We start from the raw sequence: 18,079 nt of genomic DNA on the forward strand, positions 1-18,079 counted from the left end.
TCTGGTTCCCTATCCAAATTTGTCGTGATATATATGTATATCTTGTGTGTGTATATATATATGAATATATATATATGGATATATATATATATGGATTTATGTATATATATATATATATATATATATATATATATATATATATGTATAAAAGTTCATTTAGACAGTCAATAAAACAAACACGAAAAGAATTTCCCAAAACTCATGAACGCTGCGGGGCCAGGAGAAGTATAAATTGAAGAATGAAATCTAGAATTCATCACTCTCATCCCTCCCTTCTTAATCGGCAGAAGAAGAATGAATGGAGTCATGAAATTAAAATATATCGTTTCCATCCTACACGGAACGAAGGCTTGACTGATGTACTCGATATAATACCTCACGAGAAGAGGAAAATACTAATATTCGTGGTCGGTTGGAGTCTATTTCTCCCTCTCTCTCATTTTCTACGACCAATCAATCCCTATGCCTCGGCTCTTTTGCTCTGTTATGAAATGGGTGAATTCAGGCATTTTAAAACGCCTGCAGTCGTCCCGCATGAAGTCTCTCAAATGAACGACAGAAACTAAGGGGCCCGACATGGGTAGGTGAGTACGGTTGCGGGTATAGTGTCTTAGCTGCTGGGGAAACTTGAGTCAGCGTAAGCCGCCCGGCGCCAAGGAGCGAGTGCAGGGCGGTCCGAGTTTTGAGCGCCGCTGAGACTTGAGGGGGTCGAATGCGGCGGGGAGGGCGCCGGGAGTGGAAGCGCAAGTGGTAGGCGGCGGCGGAAGGAGGCGGTTGGGCGGAGGGGGGGAACGGATGGATCCTGGGGCACCCATCGCTCCGAATCCGAGATATCCTCGCCCGCCTCCCCCTCCCCGTCCCCCTCCCACACTACCACCCCACCCCGTCTCATCTTCTATTCATCTCTCCCCCCCTTCCTTTGGCTCGCCCCAACTACATATCTCCCGCGTACCCTCCCCTGATCCCCTCCTCCCTCTCTTCCTCCCCTCCATCCTCCACCCCCCCGAATCCCCTCCACCCTCTCTGCTCAGTCGCCCTCACGACTGGAGATCTGCGACAGTGTGGTACCGACGGGTTGGCCGCTTGGACCCGAAGCGGAAGAGCAGCGAGATTAGTTCGTGGTCCGCTGCCGGTGAAGTGTTCCGCGATGGTCCCTCGTATCTCCCACACCACTGGATAAGAACCCTGTGTGTCGTCTCCATCGGACACGTGTTTCGCCCCCGGAGCCGTCTGGGATTGAGAAGGCATCGGAGCCTTCTTTTTTTGCGAGTCGGGGGGTGCTCACTTCCTCACCAGCCCGAGTCTTGTACGCGTGCGACAGTAAGTAATTGCTCGGACCGGGAGATAATTGTTTCGCGCGGAGAGTGGTGCAGGAAAAAAAAATTGGGGGTCGAGGACGCCTGCTGTGAATTCAAGATTCGCTGACCCCCCGCTCTCGGCACTTCCTCCACTCCCTACACGCCTCCGCACTCCAAATCCCTCACAACCCTCCCCCCATACGAACTCCGTGAGAGGATATCCTAGTGCGCGCACAAAGTGTCTTAGGAGTGATTGCTTTTAGGTAGCCGAGGCGGTGCCCGTCGCCACCTTGCCTTTAGAGCGGGGTTCCCCGTGGACCCCCTCCCCGCCAGCCTCTCTCCCCCGATCTCACCATTGGTGGATCTCCACTGTGCTTTGTTCTTTGATGCGATCCCGATCGCTCTCGGATTACTCATTATATTTGTCCCAAGAAGCCCGGCGCTGATATTTCCTCGAGTGGTCGCTTTGCTTAGGAGATCCACTGGTCGGCGTGGCAGGTGATGTAGAGTCAACCCCCCCATTCCCCCGCTTCCTTCTATGCTTCAGAATTACAGAACTTGCATGTATAGTGTTGTGTTATGTCGGCGTAACTACTTGTTTTTAAAGCCATTATGCATCGCGTGTTCCATTGATAGGCTGTCACGTTGTGTTCCGTCTCTGTTATGTGATTCTGGCGTCTGGGGTCCGGGTATAGTGCAAATTAAAGTGTACTACGTTGAGTATGCTCCATTGCAATTGTGATATTTGTTAGGCATCGGAAAGGATAATTATTGAAAAGAGGGATGGACATCGTCTTCCAATCCCTAAGTGTTATGAATTCTCTAGTCCGATGGCTACTGGTGATCTCGTCTTTGATAAAGGCTTTGAAGTTTCGCCTACTTCTTGGATATTGTTTTTTGAACTTTTGTCTTCGCATGTATGTAGTGTTACGTGAAAAAGTAGCTTTTTACGCGCCCGTGAAAGCCTCAAGATAATTGTGCGTCGCTTCTCAATCGCTGTCATTTTTCATGTCAGTTCATCATGCGCTTTGTCTCATTGTGTCGGTAAAAATGGGGATTATTTTCACAGTAGCTTGAAAAATGTATGCGATCCTTAGAAAGGAATTTTGGGCGTTTAAATACCCACGCAATTAGGATTTGATACAAATTTTATGATAATAAATCTGCTGGGGTGCTTATTTTGCGTGGCCAATCCATTTTATGGCCCTAGATATTTAAAATTCATGTCTTCGTTCAGACTAACTTCCAAAAGATTGCTCGCGCCTGGTTGATATACTGCCCACAAATACATGTAAGCATTGCGTATTGCCTAACACACATTACAACCCTTGATCCGGGAAAAGTGTCGAGCGCACATTCCTGAAACAGTATTTAGTGCTGGTTCAGAATATCTATCAAAGATTCCTTCCCCTACAACCAGAAATAATATTTATTCCCCTTCTTTGTTTTTTTAGAATTCTTGGCGAATTGTTGTGATTTTTATCGTAATATTTGTTCACCTCTTTGTCTATCCAATTTTCTTATTTTCATTGAAATATTGGTGGATTGAAAACTTGTTAGATTATAATGAGGGATTTCAACGCATGGATATGAGAATTTTCAACCGGCACTGAATATCAAGTCTTGATTCTTAATATGATGCCGGGTACATTTTTAGAATGAGCATCATGGTCAGGCAGTTACCTTTAGTCTGCGTTAAAGTTAATTTTAAAATGTTCCCCTACCGCGTGACTAGCCACAACGACATCAATACCCCAACCGATATGAGGATGAAAATGGCACTGGATTAAATCGTTTGGGAACAATTGGCCCTTCGTTTATCGTTGTTCACAGAGCTGATGATTGAAAACACTTTATTGCTTTAAGACCCGCAGGAGTGGACTGAAAGAAGAGGCGAGTAACTCATCAGTAGATTCAAATGGCGTTAGACAAATTCTGTTTTCGGTCCCCAATTTGCCGACGGCATTTACCGGTGACATTCATCTTGCATAAGCATGACAGTGTGATTGTTTTCATTAATTGCAGCGTAAATGTGCGGGTCTTTCGGTATTTTCTAAATGGGCCAAGGATTTTTGCTACTAACTTTTATCCTAATCTTTATCTTATAACTATGCCATCTTATCCGTGTTATCAAATGCGTAATCTCGGTTTCATTTCTTTGGTGTTTTTATACTACTTGAATTTGGTAGGTTGTTTGTGTGTGTGTCAAAAGGGGCTTTTATTTTCATATTTTGACGGATTGAGATGTTTTTTTTGTAATCTTCATGAGATGCCAATAGTCGTTGGAAATATAAATCATATTTTAATGCGCGAACTTAAGCAGGTTTCAAAAATTAACTTTTTATGTTGGCTATTGCATCAATTCTACCTATCATCGTGCATTTGAAAATAACATTGTTATCGCTGTCGGTAGTCTTTAGTGAAGGCAATTTATTACTTTTTCAATAGAGTACTTACTCTTGGGTTTTATGGCCAGTGGACTATAATTGCATGGCTCCTATGCTAATAATCCAACATTTATTTGCAATTATTAGAATATATTTGGTTCGACGAGAAGAGTGGCTAATAGGCATTACAATTTGTTTTCAGTTTGAAAGTTTTTGGCGGCAATTCGTTCGTTCTTAATAGTTGTCTGTGGACGTGACCACGAATTACGAATAGTTGCTTTTACATTATCTAGGCATAAGTCTTAGGTGTAGAATTTTATACCGTATCTTAATTTGACTCTTCTGCTTAATGTTTTGCGATTACTGTATGCACTGAAGTTGACTTCCTTTTGCTGTTTACTTAAGTTAACTCCGCTGTTACGGTTTTTCCTCCTAGTTTTTGCTAACATTTTGAATTCAGTTCTCTGTAAACATTGAGTTTTCTTTCTCTTCGTTTCCTTTAACTCCACGAATATGATTTTATGTTTATAGAATGGCTGTTCACTATTGAAAATGATAGTTATGATTAATTGAAGCATTCATTCCGATTTGAAATCATCGAAGGACGTGATATCGCGTAAGAGTTCGCATTGTTAATATGGATCGTGATTAAAAACATAGAATTAGATCTCCTAGTACTTATCGAGTGCGTGACTCCCCACATGTCCAGTTGGTATGTCGTTCATTAGGCTAATCTAAATGGCTGATTAAGAATCTTTCGTATTTACCCCATAATGATAGTCGGTAGTTGCTCCGGACTGTTGTCTTTCGACGAGACGGTCGGAGTCTCGGTCTTTAATTTAAGTCCGATTCGCAATCTTGCGTCATAAGACGAATCGTGGAAGTGGCCGTGGTCAGGTCTCATGCGACTTGTGGTCGTTGTCTCGTCTCGCAGGTTCAGGAAAGTGCAGGAGGGAGACCCGTTGGATGTCCTAATTGCGGCCGGAGCAGATAGACCACATCCGAATCTCACAAAAAGCGTTGGAGCAAGGGTCTGCCCTACCGTACGGCTAATTCGCTAGAGGCGGTCGGAGGCAGGGGGCCTCCCCCCTTCAAAGAGGATGGGGGTGGCCGACGACTTCGCTCCAAGCTTCACACAGAAGCCACAACTAAGGCAAGAAGATGATGGCAACCGCCTTATCTTCGAGTGCCAGTTGCTGGCATCTCCGAAGCCCGATATCCTCTGGTTCCGCGGGGACACGCAACTGGCGGAGGATCGGCGTACAATCATGCGAATCACGCCTCTCGGGGCCAACAAGTTTGTCGTCGTCCTCGAATTGGACGATGTCATCGAAACCGACGCCGGTCTGTACAAGGTGAAGGCGAAGAACAAGATGGGTGAAGTCTCTGCATCCATCAACCTCAACTTCAGCCGTAAGTATTTACATTTCTTCTCTCGTCTTTTATTAAGAGCTCCTAGCTGTCATATTCCCATATTCGTGTCATGTCTCTTGGAAGATGAGGTATCAGGGAGAGCGGTGGTAGATAGATGATCGTATCCTCATCTCACAAGTTTAAAAATGCATAACTACTTAACCGGCCAGAGGCATTTAGTCTCACACGGTTATAGATATTAGGCTATAGTCACTAGCGTTTCTATATTTTGCATGGCTCTTGTGCGATTAAATTTTCGATTTTCAGGTAGCTAATTGTGCTTGGATGATCGTATTTAGAAAATGTAACATTTTTGGTATCTACTGAGTTACCCGAAAACACAATACATCTTTTTGTGACACATGGTATGAGTGTTTTCTCCAATGCGTTCAAAAAGACGAAGCAACGGATTTGAGAAGAATCTTTTAAGTTGTCTATTTACATATATTCTGCAAATATTAGCGGGAGCGTAATGTAATTTTGCAAATTTTAGAGGGAGCGTAATGCAATTTAGCAAAATAAGGAAATATTCAACACAACCAGGGTTGTAATTAAGGAACTAAGTAAACTCTTTGAGTAGAATATGCCAAAATGAGAAAAAATTGAAAATTCAAAAAGAGCCGGCAGAATGATACGTCAGAAAAAGCGTCCTTAACCACATTTCTGAGCATGGGTTGTTTTATTGTTGCTAAGCGTATGAGTGCCATTTATTGCTCGGCGTTCAATGCCTAGCTAGGCAAATGAAGGCATACTTAATGGAAAGGTCCCTGTAAATAAGTCATTACTTCTGTTTTTTCCCTAGTAGTAAGTTTTCCTTTTTTATCTGTAATATGAAATCCCATAGTTACGTTTGCTTTTAATTCACCTTTGGTATAATTTTTTTGTCCTAATTATAGAGATGTTGAATCAATTTTTATTTATTCTCTTTTTAAGATTGTTTAAATTGAAGCTGTATTGATACTATTGGTCAAAATATAAATTCCCCCTCTCTATTTTTTTTGTGATTTTCAGATCATTGAAAATTACAGTGAGTGAACTGACGTAACGGTTTCTCCCAATTTCACTTGTGTTTCCTCGTCGGTGACTATCTCTTCATTTATTTCAAGGCTCTATCCCTTTTAATGCCAGATGCTACCCTGAAACATATTCAATTGAATTAGACACGTATTAAAAAGCGACTCATGCCGTAGAAGTATATTATGTAACTATACCAGCAAGGTGTCAACTGTGATTTAGAGCCTATCTTTTATATTTTGGTTCTTTGGAAAAATGTAATTGAGGTAGATCAATATGGAACTGTCTAATCCCCTTCCCTTGAAGTAGTGATTGCTGTGTGTACTATGTTATCAATAAATTTTCCTTGAAATGGATATAGAGTGACAGTTAATTCCATTTGATATACTATTGCTTCGTAACTTTGTTGTGATAGCATTAAAAGTGTTTAATTTTCAATGAAAATATAATTGATCAAATGATAATGAACCCTTAATTTTCATGTCGCTTGTTATCACATTTGATATCACCTTGGTAATTGATGTTTAATCACATCTGGGACACAAAATTACTTTGCGTTGAATGAGTCATGTACTTACCAATATCTCCTTCATTTCAGCGGTTGATGAGCCACACGAAAGGTAAGCTGTTAGCACGAACACATTTTTTAAAGTTTTACACTCACAAGAATTTACTCATCCCAACACCATACAGCTTTTTCTATTTATTTTGCGATTTCTTTATCTTTTTTCTTTTTTCCCATTTTTTGCTATTTTGCAGCTGCAGAAGCAGAGAAATCTCGGTAAGTTTTCATTCACGCTCTTAATCAAACTAACCATGTTATTCTTTTTTGTTCAGCTTTTTACTTTTAGTTTTAGCACGCCCCTTCTTATTTGGTTGTGTACTTGTGGAAAAGCAGATGTGATTTAGTTAAATTGCCTGTTTTTCTGTGCTTTTTCTAACTTCGCTGTACTTAACCAATTAATCTTACCTATGATATGTTCGAATTAAAACATTGCATTGGATTACCCTTATGTGAAAACGCCAGATATCATTTTATGCTATCACATTTTAGGGGGTCCCTCAATTGCTATAAAGCATCAGTCCTTTGCATACGTATATTTTAGCTGAGATTTTTCTGTGCACGACCACATGCAAAGCGAGTGATGCAAACTTTCTGCACCGTTGGAGCTTTATTCTATTGGGTGTAATTAACATACTGCTGCTTAATGGTGGTAAACGAACCTAATTAATCTCTCAAGTTTTACTTCATTAATGTTTTCTTCTGTTGAAAAACGAAATTAGCAACGTAGCATTTCCAATGATAGAAATTAGTTGATCGGTGTGTGTTTATTTCGGTATTTGAAATTATTTTATAGCCTTCTAAATGACATAATAGGTTTATATGTGAGCTCTAGATCAAAATCGTTCCATGCAAATCATTTATTAATATTTAAATATTAAAAAAAATGTATTCATGTAAAATTGTCCGATAATCTCGAAAAGGTATATGGTAACAAATAAAGCAAAAGGGGATACGGTTCTAGTTTTTTTCAGCCATTTCGTACAGAGAGCTGTGTTGAAGAGAGCGGCTTTTATGATCAGTAAAATGCCTTTGCTAATCGCTAATAACTATGAATTGAACTTTGTGGTGAGCAGTTTTCCTTTGTTAGCTTGTGTTATTCTCTTGTGCGCTCATTATTCAAAAAGTAATATCGTTCAACGTGTGCTTAATGGAACACGAGTGTAACAAACCTACTTCAATTAGTTTCATAGATTCGCATCGTCTTTTAATTAAGAGTAAATGTCTACTTTTTCAAGTTTAATCCATTATTTATTACATGCTATAAGTAATTAATTCTCTTAGTAACCTCTGTCCGGCAAATTTGTTTGCTGATGCATCAGTGACTTGGTTGCTTTAAATCCAGTTGATGATCCACCCCTCCCGAAGTTAATGCTTTCTAGTTTTCTTGAGACCAACGAGGGGTTGAATAAGATAACCCCTATTCCCCTATTCTTAAGATAACCTGCTATTTCAATCCTCATTGATTCATGATGGCTATGTCAGTATTTTGTACGAGTTGTCTGTAGATTGCATTCCATAAAATTTAATTGCTTGTTGCCTAGAAATTGTGCTTACTAAAGAAAAGTTGGAGCATTCTTTCCAAGAGTTCATTTCAATAACCATCTGTAGTGCTTCTGTACAATTTCGCTGGGTGTAAAATCTTGTTTTTTGCTGTATAATTCCACGAATAAGTTCCAGAAAGCTGTTTTCACGGAAAAAGAAGAATGGTGTATGCTTTTAATCATTTTACTTCCGATTGAAGGACCCCTGGTAAATTTTAATAGTTCATAATGGGTTTATTACAATAGCCACAAAATACTTAAATATCATACATCAATTTGAATGACATAGTTAAATTGAACATACTTTCAGTGTTTTCATATGGAAATAATCCCTTTCTCAGAAATAAGTTCAATCCTGTTTCGTTGTAGGAAATAGGTATCATGAAAATCATTGATTTTTTTCGTATTTGGTACCAGGTCGTATTTTAATTGCCATTTGCTCCTCTGTAATGTGGTAGAATTCATTTTTATTTGATTATATTTTATTAATTAAATAATTTATCACTATGGTTTATCTATTTAGAAATGGTAAATTCTTAGGAATCTCAGTGTGTTTTGAATTATTTCTTGATGAGCTTTAAAATTTCAAGCTCTCAAATGAGTTAATTGGTTTAGGTTTTATGTAACGACCTGTGCAAGTTGTATTCGTATTCTTTATCGGCTTCAATTTGACGGAAAGTGTGGTTAGAGAAAGTAAAAAATTCCTTGAATTCAGGGAAAATTTTCAATTTCCATTCCACATTTGCGTATAAACCAGTATTCGCGTTGATTAATGAATATATATTTGCATGCATACTCAATTGATCGTCATGAGTGCAGTCCACCTAGGACTATGTCAAAGCCTTTTTTTGATGGTACATGTCCACTAAGCTTATGCGGAACATAAAATTGTCTAGTGATTTTCCTTTCAGAAATTTGTTATCTGCTTGATTGTAGTAAATAGGAGATCGGGTATTTTAGCTGATTGTGTATTTCATTATTTTCCAATAAAAATTTAGTTGAAAAAGTCCCTCTTTTTAAACTAGAGGCTCATCAAACATACATTAATACACACAGCTAATTTTAAAATCTTTGGAAAAATAGAAAAGACTTCAATTTATAGAATATGTACGATTATATATCGTTATCGTTTTCAGTGCTTTTCAAAAGTACTTGGATTAATTCTCTTTATCAGTATTTAAATATGTCATTCATATAATGTCATATTTAAAGATTTTATGAGATCCGTATTTGAAGATATCATGCTTATATATCGCAATGATAATATTCAAGCCATTTGTGCTAGGAAAATAAATTTCTTTTTCTCTGTTGTGTTGTAGGAAATCGCTTGATCATTGCATGGTAAGAATATATCTTTGTGTTAATCAAATACCTACCTCTGATTACTACCGACCAATGCTTAGTGCCTAGGAAACATCAATATTTAATGTTCAAGTCGTGAATTTTAAAATTATAATATTCTTTCCGTAGTTATGCTGGGTTTTTTATTTTCTCTTGCGTATTTTATGACCATCACTAGGGAGTTAATGAATTATATTACATTTTAAAATATAATGGATAACTTTTTCGTTTCGTCCCCCATAAATTACGTGAAATTGTCATGGGAAAATATTATTTTGGATATCCAAATTTGTGTCGTCCGTTTTTTTTACCTCATCCAGTTATGAGTGGTTCAAAACGGTGTTAAAAGGCAAGGCATTGTCACAGAATTTCGATTGGATCTCCTAAATGATGTGAATGCCATGGAAATATTAGTGAAAAGCAAAGCTGCTCTCGTTAGGCGGTCGGTAAAGCAGTTCAGTGCTGAATAAAATTTGCAATTTCAGGTTGGACTCTGTGGAACTTATCTAGTATGGAAAGAAAAATTGCAGCTTTGTTAAATTCCGCTAAATGCTTTAATCTTAGGACCCGAGTTTCAATGCGTAGTGTCATCATCAGGCGATAATAATACTCTGTATTGAAACCCGGATCGTAAAGTTAAAACATTAAGTGGAATTAAAAATAATGCATTTTTTATTTTCGTAATTTAAGTGCTACTTAATTTTGACTTAAATTGTCTTTTTTTACATACGATTCTCCCTAGCACAGACGTACATCTTTATTTGATGTTAATTGATAGCGATTATATTGTAGCCCATGTTTGCCTTCAAATCAGATTTTCAGACCACCACGACACAATTTTACGAATCGCAGCTCATCATTTTAGTCCCAGTATTATCTATTGATCCTCTAAAATATAGCTGCAGCGCTCATCTAAATAGGGAACTTTCTACTAGAGTGGCTTGAGAAATTTGTCTCCATTTCTACCTGGTTTCCCTGGAAATATGTACTTTAAATGCTTTTTAAATACGTGTCTGAGGTGTCATTTTGTGAAAATTTGGGTTTCTAACCACACATTTGATTTTTACTCTCCACTACCGCGTATAATTGGCACTCTGCTATAAATCCTGATTCTTGAAGATATTTTTCTATGCTCTTTTTTAATTGAAATAATTCATTGCACTCTCGATATTAAAGTCCCCTTAATGCCTCGACACGGCCTACCCGAATGAGTGAATTTCTTGTTCCAGCGTCGATGAAATTACGCATTTGGTTTTCGACCCTTCATCTGCATTTGATCTGCTTTGTTATTTTGAAAAATGCGAAAAAAAAATCAAAAATCCTGAAAGTAGTTCTTCAAATACGTTAGCGCATTCAAAATTATTTTATCTCAGTTTCGGAAATTGATGATGCTTCCTGTAACCAAAACAACAAAATTAGGGAATCGCTAGTTTTGAATATACTTCAGATAAAAATTCTTCCACTTGTCCAACATCCGTGAAAGAATCGTCTCAAGTTTATAACTTAGCAAAGTAATGGCAATGTTTATAATGACAAAAATAGGTTACACGTCTCTGCTTATTTCGGAGTTGGATGTAATTACCTAGAAATGTGTATTTTGTTGAGCGTGAAGGATTGCAGAAATAAAATTGTTGTCTCTGGATCGGCGCTTTTTAAGGGTGACTTAGTTACACTAGATAGTCAGCTTATATAATATACAAACCTAACCTAATCTAACTTGTTTCAATAGCTGTAATCAGTGCTTTGTTTTAAAAACGAAAGGAGTATGCTCTTCTGAATTTAAGTGTTTTGTGATCCAAGTTCAAATCTTATTGGGGACAGCTAAACTGACTGAAATTACTCAAGGGCACTATGTTTTACTCAATACACGTTTTCTCATGCGGTTGAGGGAAATATCTTGTTTCCATATTCGTGAATATTAGTTTAAACATTATGATTTTCTTGCTCATATTCGATCAGTTTTTTTAAGTATTCCACTCTTGACCTTTATGCCAGCATGGTCTACCGATAAGCCTTCACTTGCTCTCAAGGGACAGTGTTTACTTAGTTCATGCCTTACTCGTGTTTGGAATGAGAGTTGTTGTTCGATATTTACGTTAGATCAAATTAATATTTTTTTTACAGATGTATGAGGTTCGGTGGAAGAATATGTTTAAGGAAAAAAATTCGGAATATTGCCCGTTGGACTTTCGTCATTTAAAAACGCAAATTAAGAGTTATCTACATTCATTTGCCAGTTATTTCGAAACATGAATAGCTTTCACATTAAATGTCATGGCAGTACCGTATGAAATACGAAAATGGCTGTTACCTGCCTAGCTGTTCAGCCCAGGTATTATAATTTCTGGCTTATCATCCGACGTTTGCTTCTTAGTCAAGTTTTTATAGTTTTGTGATTTAGACTGTTGCTAGGATTTTTTAACGATGGGATGGTTCCATTGGGTACTGGGAATTTTTTTTTAATTTTTAAGTCTTTTAAGGCTAATATTTTGATGAGAAAAAAGCTTCGGATCAAATAGGGCCGCGACTAAAAATGTTTAGTAGCCTCTGTATTTATCCTATTTGTCTGGTGTTATTCTCCCTGTCACACAACCTAGGTTTGCAGAATACGATGTAAATGTTAATTTTTCGCTGGACGGGTTGCATTCAGAATGATCGCTTAAACTGAACTTCGAGTCCATTGGTGATTAAATACTGTTAAATTCTAACTTGGGAGGAGCAGTTTGAGCAGGTTTTAAATATTGGGACGAATTTTTTTTTGCATTGATCACCACGTCGCCATAGTCAGTACTTGGTATTTTAATTAGTTCGTAACTCATATTAGCAGTTATTAGATTTGAGCTGCTGATTTCATGTTAAGCTTTAATTCGGGCATAGTTTTACAGTTTTCCTATGTTAAAAATAAGCTTGGAAAGATATCATGTGTTTATTCATATCACAAAACTTTTAATATAATATCAATTCAGAGCTGGACTGGACTAGTCTTTCCAGTAACATAATTATTTTCCATAAAGAAACATCCGCGATTTTACGAGTTCCATTTTAATCGTTTTTATCATGAAATAGTGAATTGTTATTGACCTCTCTTGTATGCAGGATGGTTTAGGTATATTTACTGGTCTCAAAATTGATCCTTTAAAGTATATTTGCACCAAAAATTATATTTTAAAATAATCATCACGATATTTCATTAATAAATTTTAATGTAATCAATAAATTTATATTTCCACTTAAAATGGCGGTTAAAAATAATGTGGGGCGATAGTTCTTGGAATCAGGTGTTTTTTGAGCAATGAAAACGCTTGGCAATTAATTATTGTTCAATTTTTGTTGTTATGTTCACACGAGACAATCATTATTCGTGAATCAATATGCTTTTTAAATTTATGAGAGTGGCCACAAAGAATTCCTAGTCAGTTCAAAAACAATCGGGTGGGCATATTAATTCCTCCGAGTGTGGAATCTGCCGTAACACGAAGGATACCACTATTCACGAGTGGTGCACGACTTCTCCTGTTACCACGATTTGCATTTGGGCTTTCAAAGCCTCGGGCCACTGGTTTCATTTCTTCTGACATCCATGTAAAGAGTATGCAGCCGAAAAATTATCCGTATGTGTTCTATTGACACCGAAGAAAAGTGTAGACTCGGTTAAATACATGGCGTTGCCTTCACTCACGACCTCTCCTGGGTGAAGCTTACGGGTGTATGGGGATAGCTAATGAAAGAAAACGAGCTAACGAAAAATTAGGATTTATTGAAAGAGTATTGGGAAATTGCGATGAAAAGGTCAAAGACAATTGTTATATTTGGCTGGTAAGACCTCCTTTAAAATATACTCCTAGTATATAGGATCCTTATGAAGTTTGATGAATTGCCGAATTGGATCGCCTGCGGCGTGGAGGAGGTAGATATGTAAAATGTTGTCATGATAAACTGAGTAGCGTATTAAAAGTATTGGAGAAGCTAGGATAGGAATCTGTCACGTAGCGAAGGTTAAATTACAGATTAATTATCTGGCATAAATCAGAAGGATGTCACTATAGCAGTGATGTTGAAAATGTATTATTTGCCCCATAATGCTACGGTATCATGATCATGTTAACAAAATTTTAGAGGCTAATTGCACAACAGAGAGATTCATGATGCCGTATTTCCCACGAAAAATAGGGAATCAGAATAACATTGCCCGACCCCGCTAGGGGGAAAATATTCGGGTCACAATTAGTGTGGTGTGCATTCATTCCATACCGCACACCATAGCGGTGGCTTTCAGGGCACTAAAAACAGAAGGAAAGAGAAAATATGTGTTTTACGTAAGGTCATATCGTATGTTTCACCAATGTTCTACTAGGGTGTACTTCCATAAATGAATTCGTGTAATGGAAGAACAGCACTTAATAGATCGATTATTCAGAATTACTGAACGACAGGTTCTTTTTCTTGGTTAGTTAGGTAAGAATGAAGACGAAAAGGACTAATTTGAAGAAACCTAGTATTGTCACATTATCCAGATTAAAACGAAAGGTGTTCGGGACCCACAGATTTGGTAACATTCTAGCCAATGGACATTGGTGTTGTAGTGCATCCAACCTTAGTGCTGGAACTGAATTGGTATGGGCGTAACGAAAAGGCCCTGTCGTATTTTGCGAATTGTACCTCGGAGGGAAAGTTAACTGTTGTACATTGGCACGTTAGCCGTTTCAAATTCTATTCCCATTCTCATCTTCATCTTCACTGTGGAAACATTATTCCGTGGTAGTGAAAATGATATATCTTGGTCAAATGATAATTCTAAGCCGAAGATTAACATGGAAGCAAAAAATCTACGGAGTGAAGTAATTGCTAAAAATCTACGGAGTGAAGTAATTGCTAAAAATCTACGGAGTGAAGTAATTGCTAAACAGCCACAAAACCAACAATTTTGTTCGTCGTATCTAAACCTTGAAACGCGCGTGTCTATCGTATGTATATCGCATAGGTTTATTATAAAGGAGGAAAGAGTGTCATTGTATGGAATGGGACGAATAGCGGTGGCGACAGCAGTTATGAAAGTAAAATCCTCTAAAAATCACATTACTATATGAAATGGGCAGATCACATCTCGATATGTATATTTTTACGTTAGATGATAATTTAACCATCAGGATTTTCTTACCCTTAACTGTTATTAATGTTATGAAACCGTTCCTCTCGTTATCCCTCTCATGACCCATATTAATGTATTCCACTCCAGTAATAAGTAATGTTTTATCACTAAGGGTGGTTGAATTGAGCGGGATACATAGAAAATTACTTTATTTGGATAACGGTTTTATATTTTTTAAATTTCTAATTCTAAAATGTTCACCTATCGCGTCAAACTCGAGGCAACTTGAATTATTCCTAATGTTTTAAAGTATCATTTATCCAATGCATATATTTTGTCTAGATTTAATTGAGTCAATTCTAAAAAGTACACGTTAATGATAAATCATTTTTCATTCGATGGATTTTCAAGTTTTTAGTCGCTAGGCTAATAATATAGACGACGGCAGGTTTGACCTACATTTATGGTAGAAGAAACAACGAAAAGTTAACGAACCTTGCTAATTAATCATGACGTGCATTTCCACCCACAACTCCTGTTCCAGAAATTCCATTATTTTCCATTACATATACTTAGGTAGGACTAATGGCGGAGCAACAAAATGAACAATAGGACATCGGAAATGTATGTGAACGCCCAAAATCAATAGGGACTTGGACCCTGCTGTTTAAATGTTTGTGAAATGAAATGCGAGATGTGAATTCGTAGGTATTATTTGTGTTGCTGGAAATTACATTAGTCACTTGGCTGTTGAAACATTAATATGATAAAAATAATTTTACAAAAATACGTGTGCACGGCAGTAGTAGTATTAAATCACCGACTGACACTTTGAGAACTCCCTTGAGGTTTTACTGTGCATGATTATTTACCGTAGGTGAAGGTAAATCTTTATAGTCCACTCTTCTGCAATTTACTGTTTTTAGAGCGATTGCAATGTAAGAGATATTCTGCGTTGTAGAATTGCAATTTGTTCATGCATTGCCTGAAATCTAAACGCTGATGCGTTACGCTCTTCGGTCTGTGCAAAAGGAAATGCATTCCCTTCACTGTGTTTTATTGCTGTTCTTAGCTGGAAAGTCTTTCGATAAGTTTTCGTTCGTGGAGACATTAATGCCTTCGAAGTGTACCCTTTTCAACAGAATATATCATATTTTAAATGAAGCGTAACTTTCATTACTCTGGTAGTTAGACGCTGTGTCATTGGTAAATAACTATAAAACTGAATCATATTTATTTGGTCGATTTTATTTGTCATTTCAAAATGCTCTTATTGTTCCTTGTAGAGAATGAAGATACAAGACCTCTTTTAACTTAGTCCAAGTGTGTGGAAATAGTAATGTGGTGTCTAGCCTATAGTTAATTTAATTTTGCGGAGATGTGTGCGTCACCACATGATAAAGGAAATATTAGAGTCGGATTTAACTTTCGATTCATGGCAACATTTTAATTGAAAAGTGGAATATATTGTCCCGTTTGACATTAATATTATGCCGGGCGGGAACACCCAATACGTATGACGTGTTTTTCTTTTTTATTTACGTGAACAGCCGTTGCGTATATTGAGAAATACTGAATGATTATAACTTGCAAACTAATTACCCGTACCAGCCTCGTACGACGTTATGCAAACGGCTCGCGTCGCCGAACAGTTAAAGACAGAGATGGCTCCCCTCCAGAGGGCTCCTAATTACGACACGTTTGAAAAGAAATTATAAGCGTAATTCCTTGCTTTCAAATACCATACATTTTTTCAGCAGTTAACTGTTTTTGCCAATGGTTTGACTTAGTTATTCTGAAAAATGGCTTATAAATAACACATCTGGTACATACGGTTTACGTAAGTATCATCTTTGTATCATTTTTTCATGGCCGATGCCAGTTGATCTGCTGTTGACTTCAGCTTATCGGCCTCATCAGTTGGAGGATCCGTAATAAGTAGGGTTGACAAGTGGAATTATTTATGTCAATTATCTGTAAAAATGAAGATTGGTACTCTTTCCTCCTTCAATTAAAGAAATCGAGTCACAGTAGGTGGCGGAATGGTGTATTGAGTAAAAAAAAATGAAATTAATAATGTTGATATTCGATCCTACTGGTCCAAAGGTGGACCCAGTTAACATTAAGGTTTTTCTTCAGCAGTATCAGAACCAGTAGTAGTATTTCAGGGGAGACGACCGACAGCTGAGGTCATTTGCACCATAGGGGATGGATAGGAAAGGATGAAGGGTGGATAGAAACCCGGCGTCGGCATTAGCCTGCTCTTAACGAAAGGCGCCAAGGGGTCCGCAGCTTAACGTCCCATCCGACGGACGGCGTACTCACTGAAAGTGCCCTCCACAAAGCACCTCAAGTAGGGATCGAGATACCTCTGAAAAACATTCAACGCCGCTGGGATTTGAACCCAAGTTCTTGGTGGGAAGCCACTGACGAAATTCACTGTGGAAAGCCACAGTAATTCACTGACGAAATTGAAGTATTAGATCAATTACTATTGTTAAACAAAACTTTTGCAGCTCAAGCATATACCTCACATGCTGTTTAACAATCTGTTATCATGCTAAATATTTCTTCAAGCCCTTAAAACAGCATGTTCATAGGAAAACCCATTGAATTGCTGAGGTACTGAGGTACATAGATTTTCATGTCTATCGCTTAATAAATGAAAACCAGTTTTCATATAATGAAATAATTTAAATTTTTTACATGTAGTAGTGGTACTTTTCTCATGCAGGTTTTAGTTACAAATGATATTCCTATCTCTCCTAAGAACTAAATTTTGTTAACTCTTTACTCAAATATCCTAAGACAGCTCCATAATACCCTTGATGTTGCAAGAGCATTGAACTTTAATGGCATATTTATAAAAAAGATAAAATATTCCTGGTGATTATTTTTTAATCTTTCTTAAGTTTTTGGCAATTGTCCTTTGTTAGAGTTCACTAATTTTTCTGATATTTTTCCTTGCCTATGTTGTGCATCTTTCAATTTACATTTGAATACTGTTTCATATTCCTTGATAGTTCTACAACAGGTGCAATGATGCAAAAAGCGTTGGCAAAAGACAGAATGAAGAAAGAGCTTCTTAAGATGTTTATACCCAGTCTAAGAGTCTGCATAACCTGATCTTATGTAATCAACTTTAAATGCCAAAAAGCGAACAATCTTAAAATTAATGAGCTTGACTCGAAAACATATTAGCAAACATTAACATAATAAACATTTTTGAAATATAAGAGTAAAAACTAATAGATTTTTAATTTAATCCAGTGAATAATCAGGACCAAATTTATAAAAATGAAAATATACCAAGTGCAAAAATTATGATTCTTTCTTGCTCCACGGTGAATATTAGTGTCATGATTTGATGAATAATGAAACAAAGCTCAAGGAGGACCAAGAAGTCCAGTAGATAATAGAAATATGAAACC

The 18,079-nt window shown here is 37.4% G+C and overlaps 1 protein-coding gene across 34 annotated transcripts in view; it reads left to right on the plus strand.

Annotated features, from left to right (window-relative positions):
* Positions 1-1,029: 1,029 nt before the first annotated feature.
* bt (projectin protein bent) overlaps positions 1,030-18,079 on the plus strand; it is a 199,686-nt gene continuing 182,636 nt past the window's right edge. For 14 of the 34 annotated variants that reach the window (XM_071583222.1, XM_071583224.1, XM_071583227.1 and 11 more), the window contains exons 1-3: positions 1,031-1,320; positions 4,620-5,098; positions 6,872-6,893. In XM_071583222.1, the coding sequence (XP_071439323.1) occupies positions 4,786-5,098; positions 6,872-6,893 (335 nt within the window). In that variant the 5' untranslated portion in view covers positions 1,031-1,320; positions 4,620-4,785. Of the gene's footprint in view, positions 1,321-1,776; positions 1,797-4,619; positions 5,099-6,710; positions 6,733-6,871; positions 6,894-18,079 lie in introns of those variants that run through there. The other 20 variants (XM_071583209.1, XM_071583218.1, XM_071583216.1 and 17 more) reach the window with 5 other exon arrangements.

Source organism: Hetaerina americana, unplaced genomic scaffold (genome assembly GCF_022747635.1).
Source record: "Hetaerina americana unplaced genomic scaffold, ioHetAmer1.1.p SCAF_13, whole genome shotgun sequence".
Taxonomy (NCBI): Eukaryota; Metazoa; Arthropoda; class Insecta; order Odonata; family Calopterygidae; genus Hetaerina; species Hetaerina americana.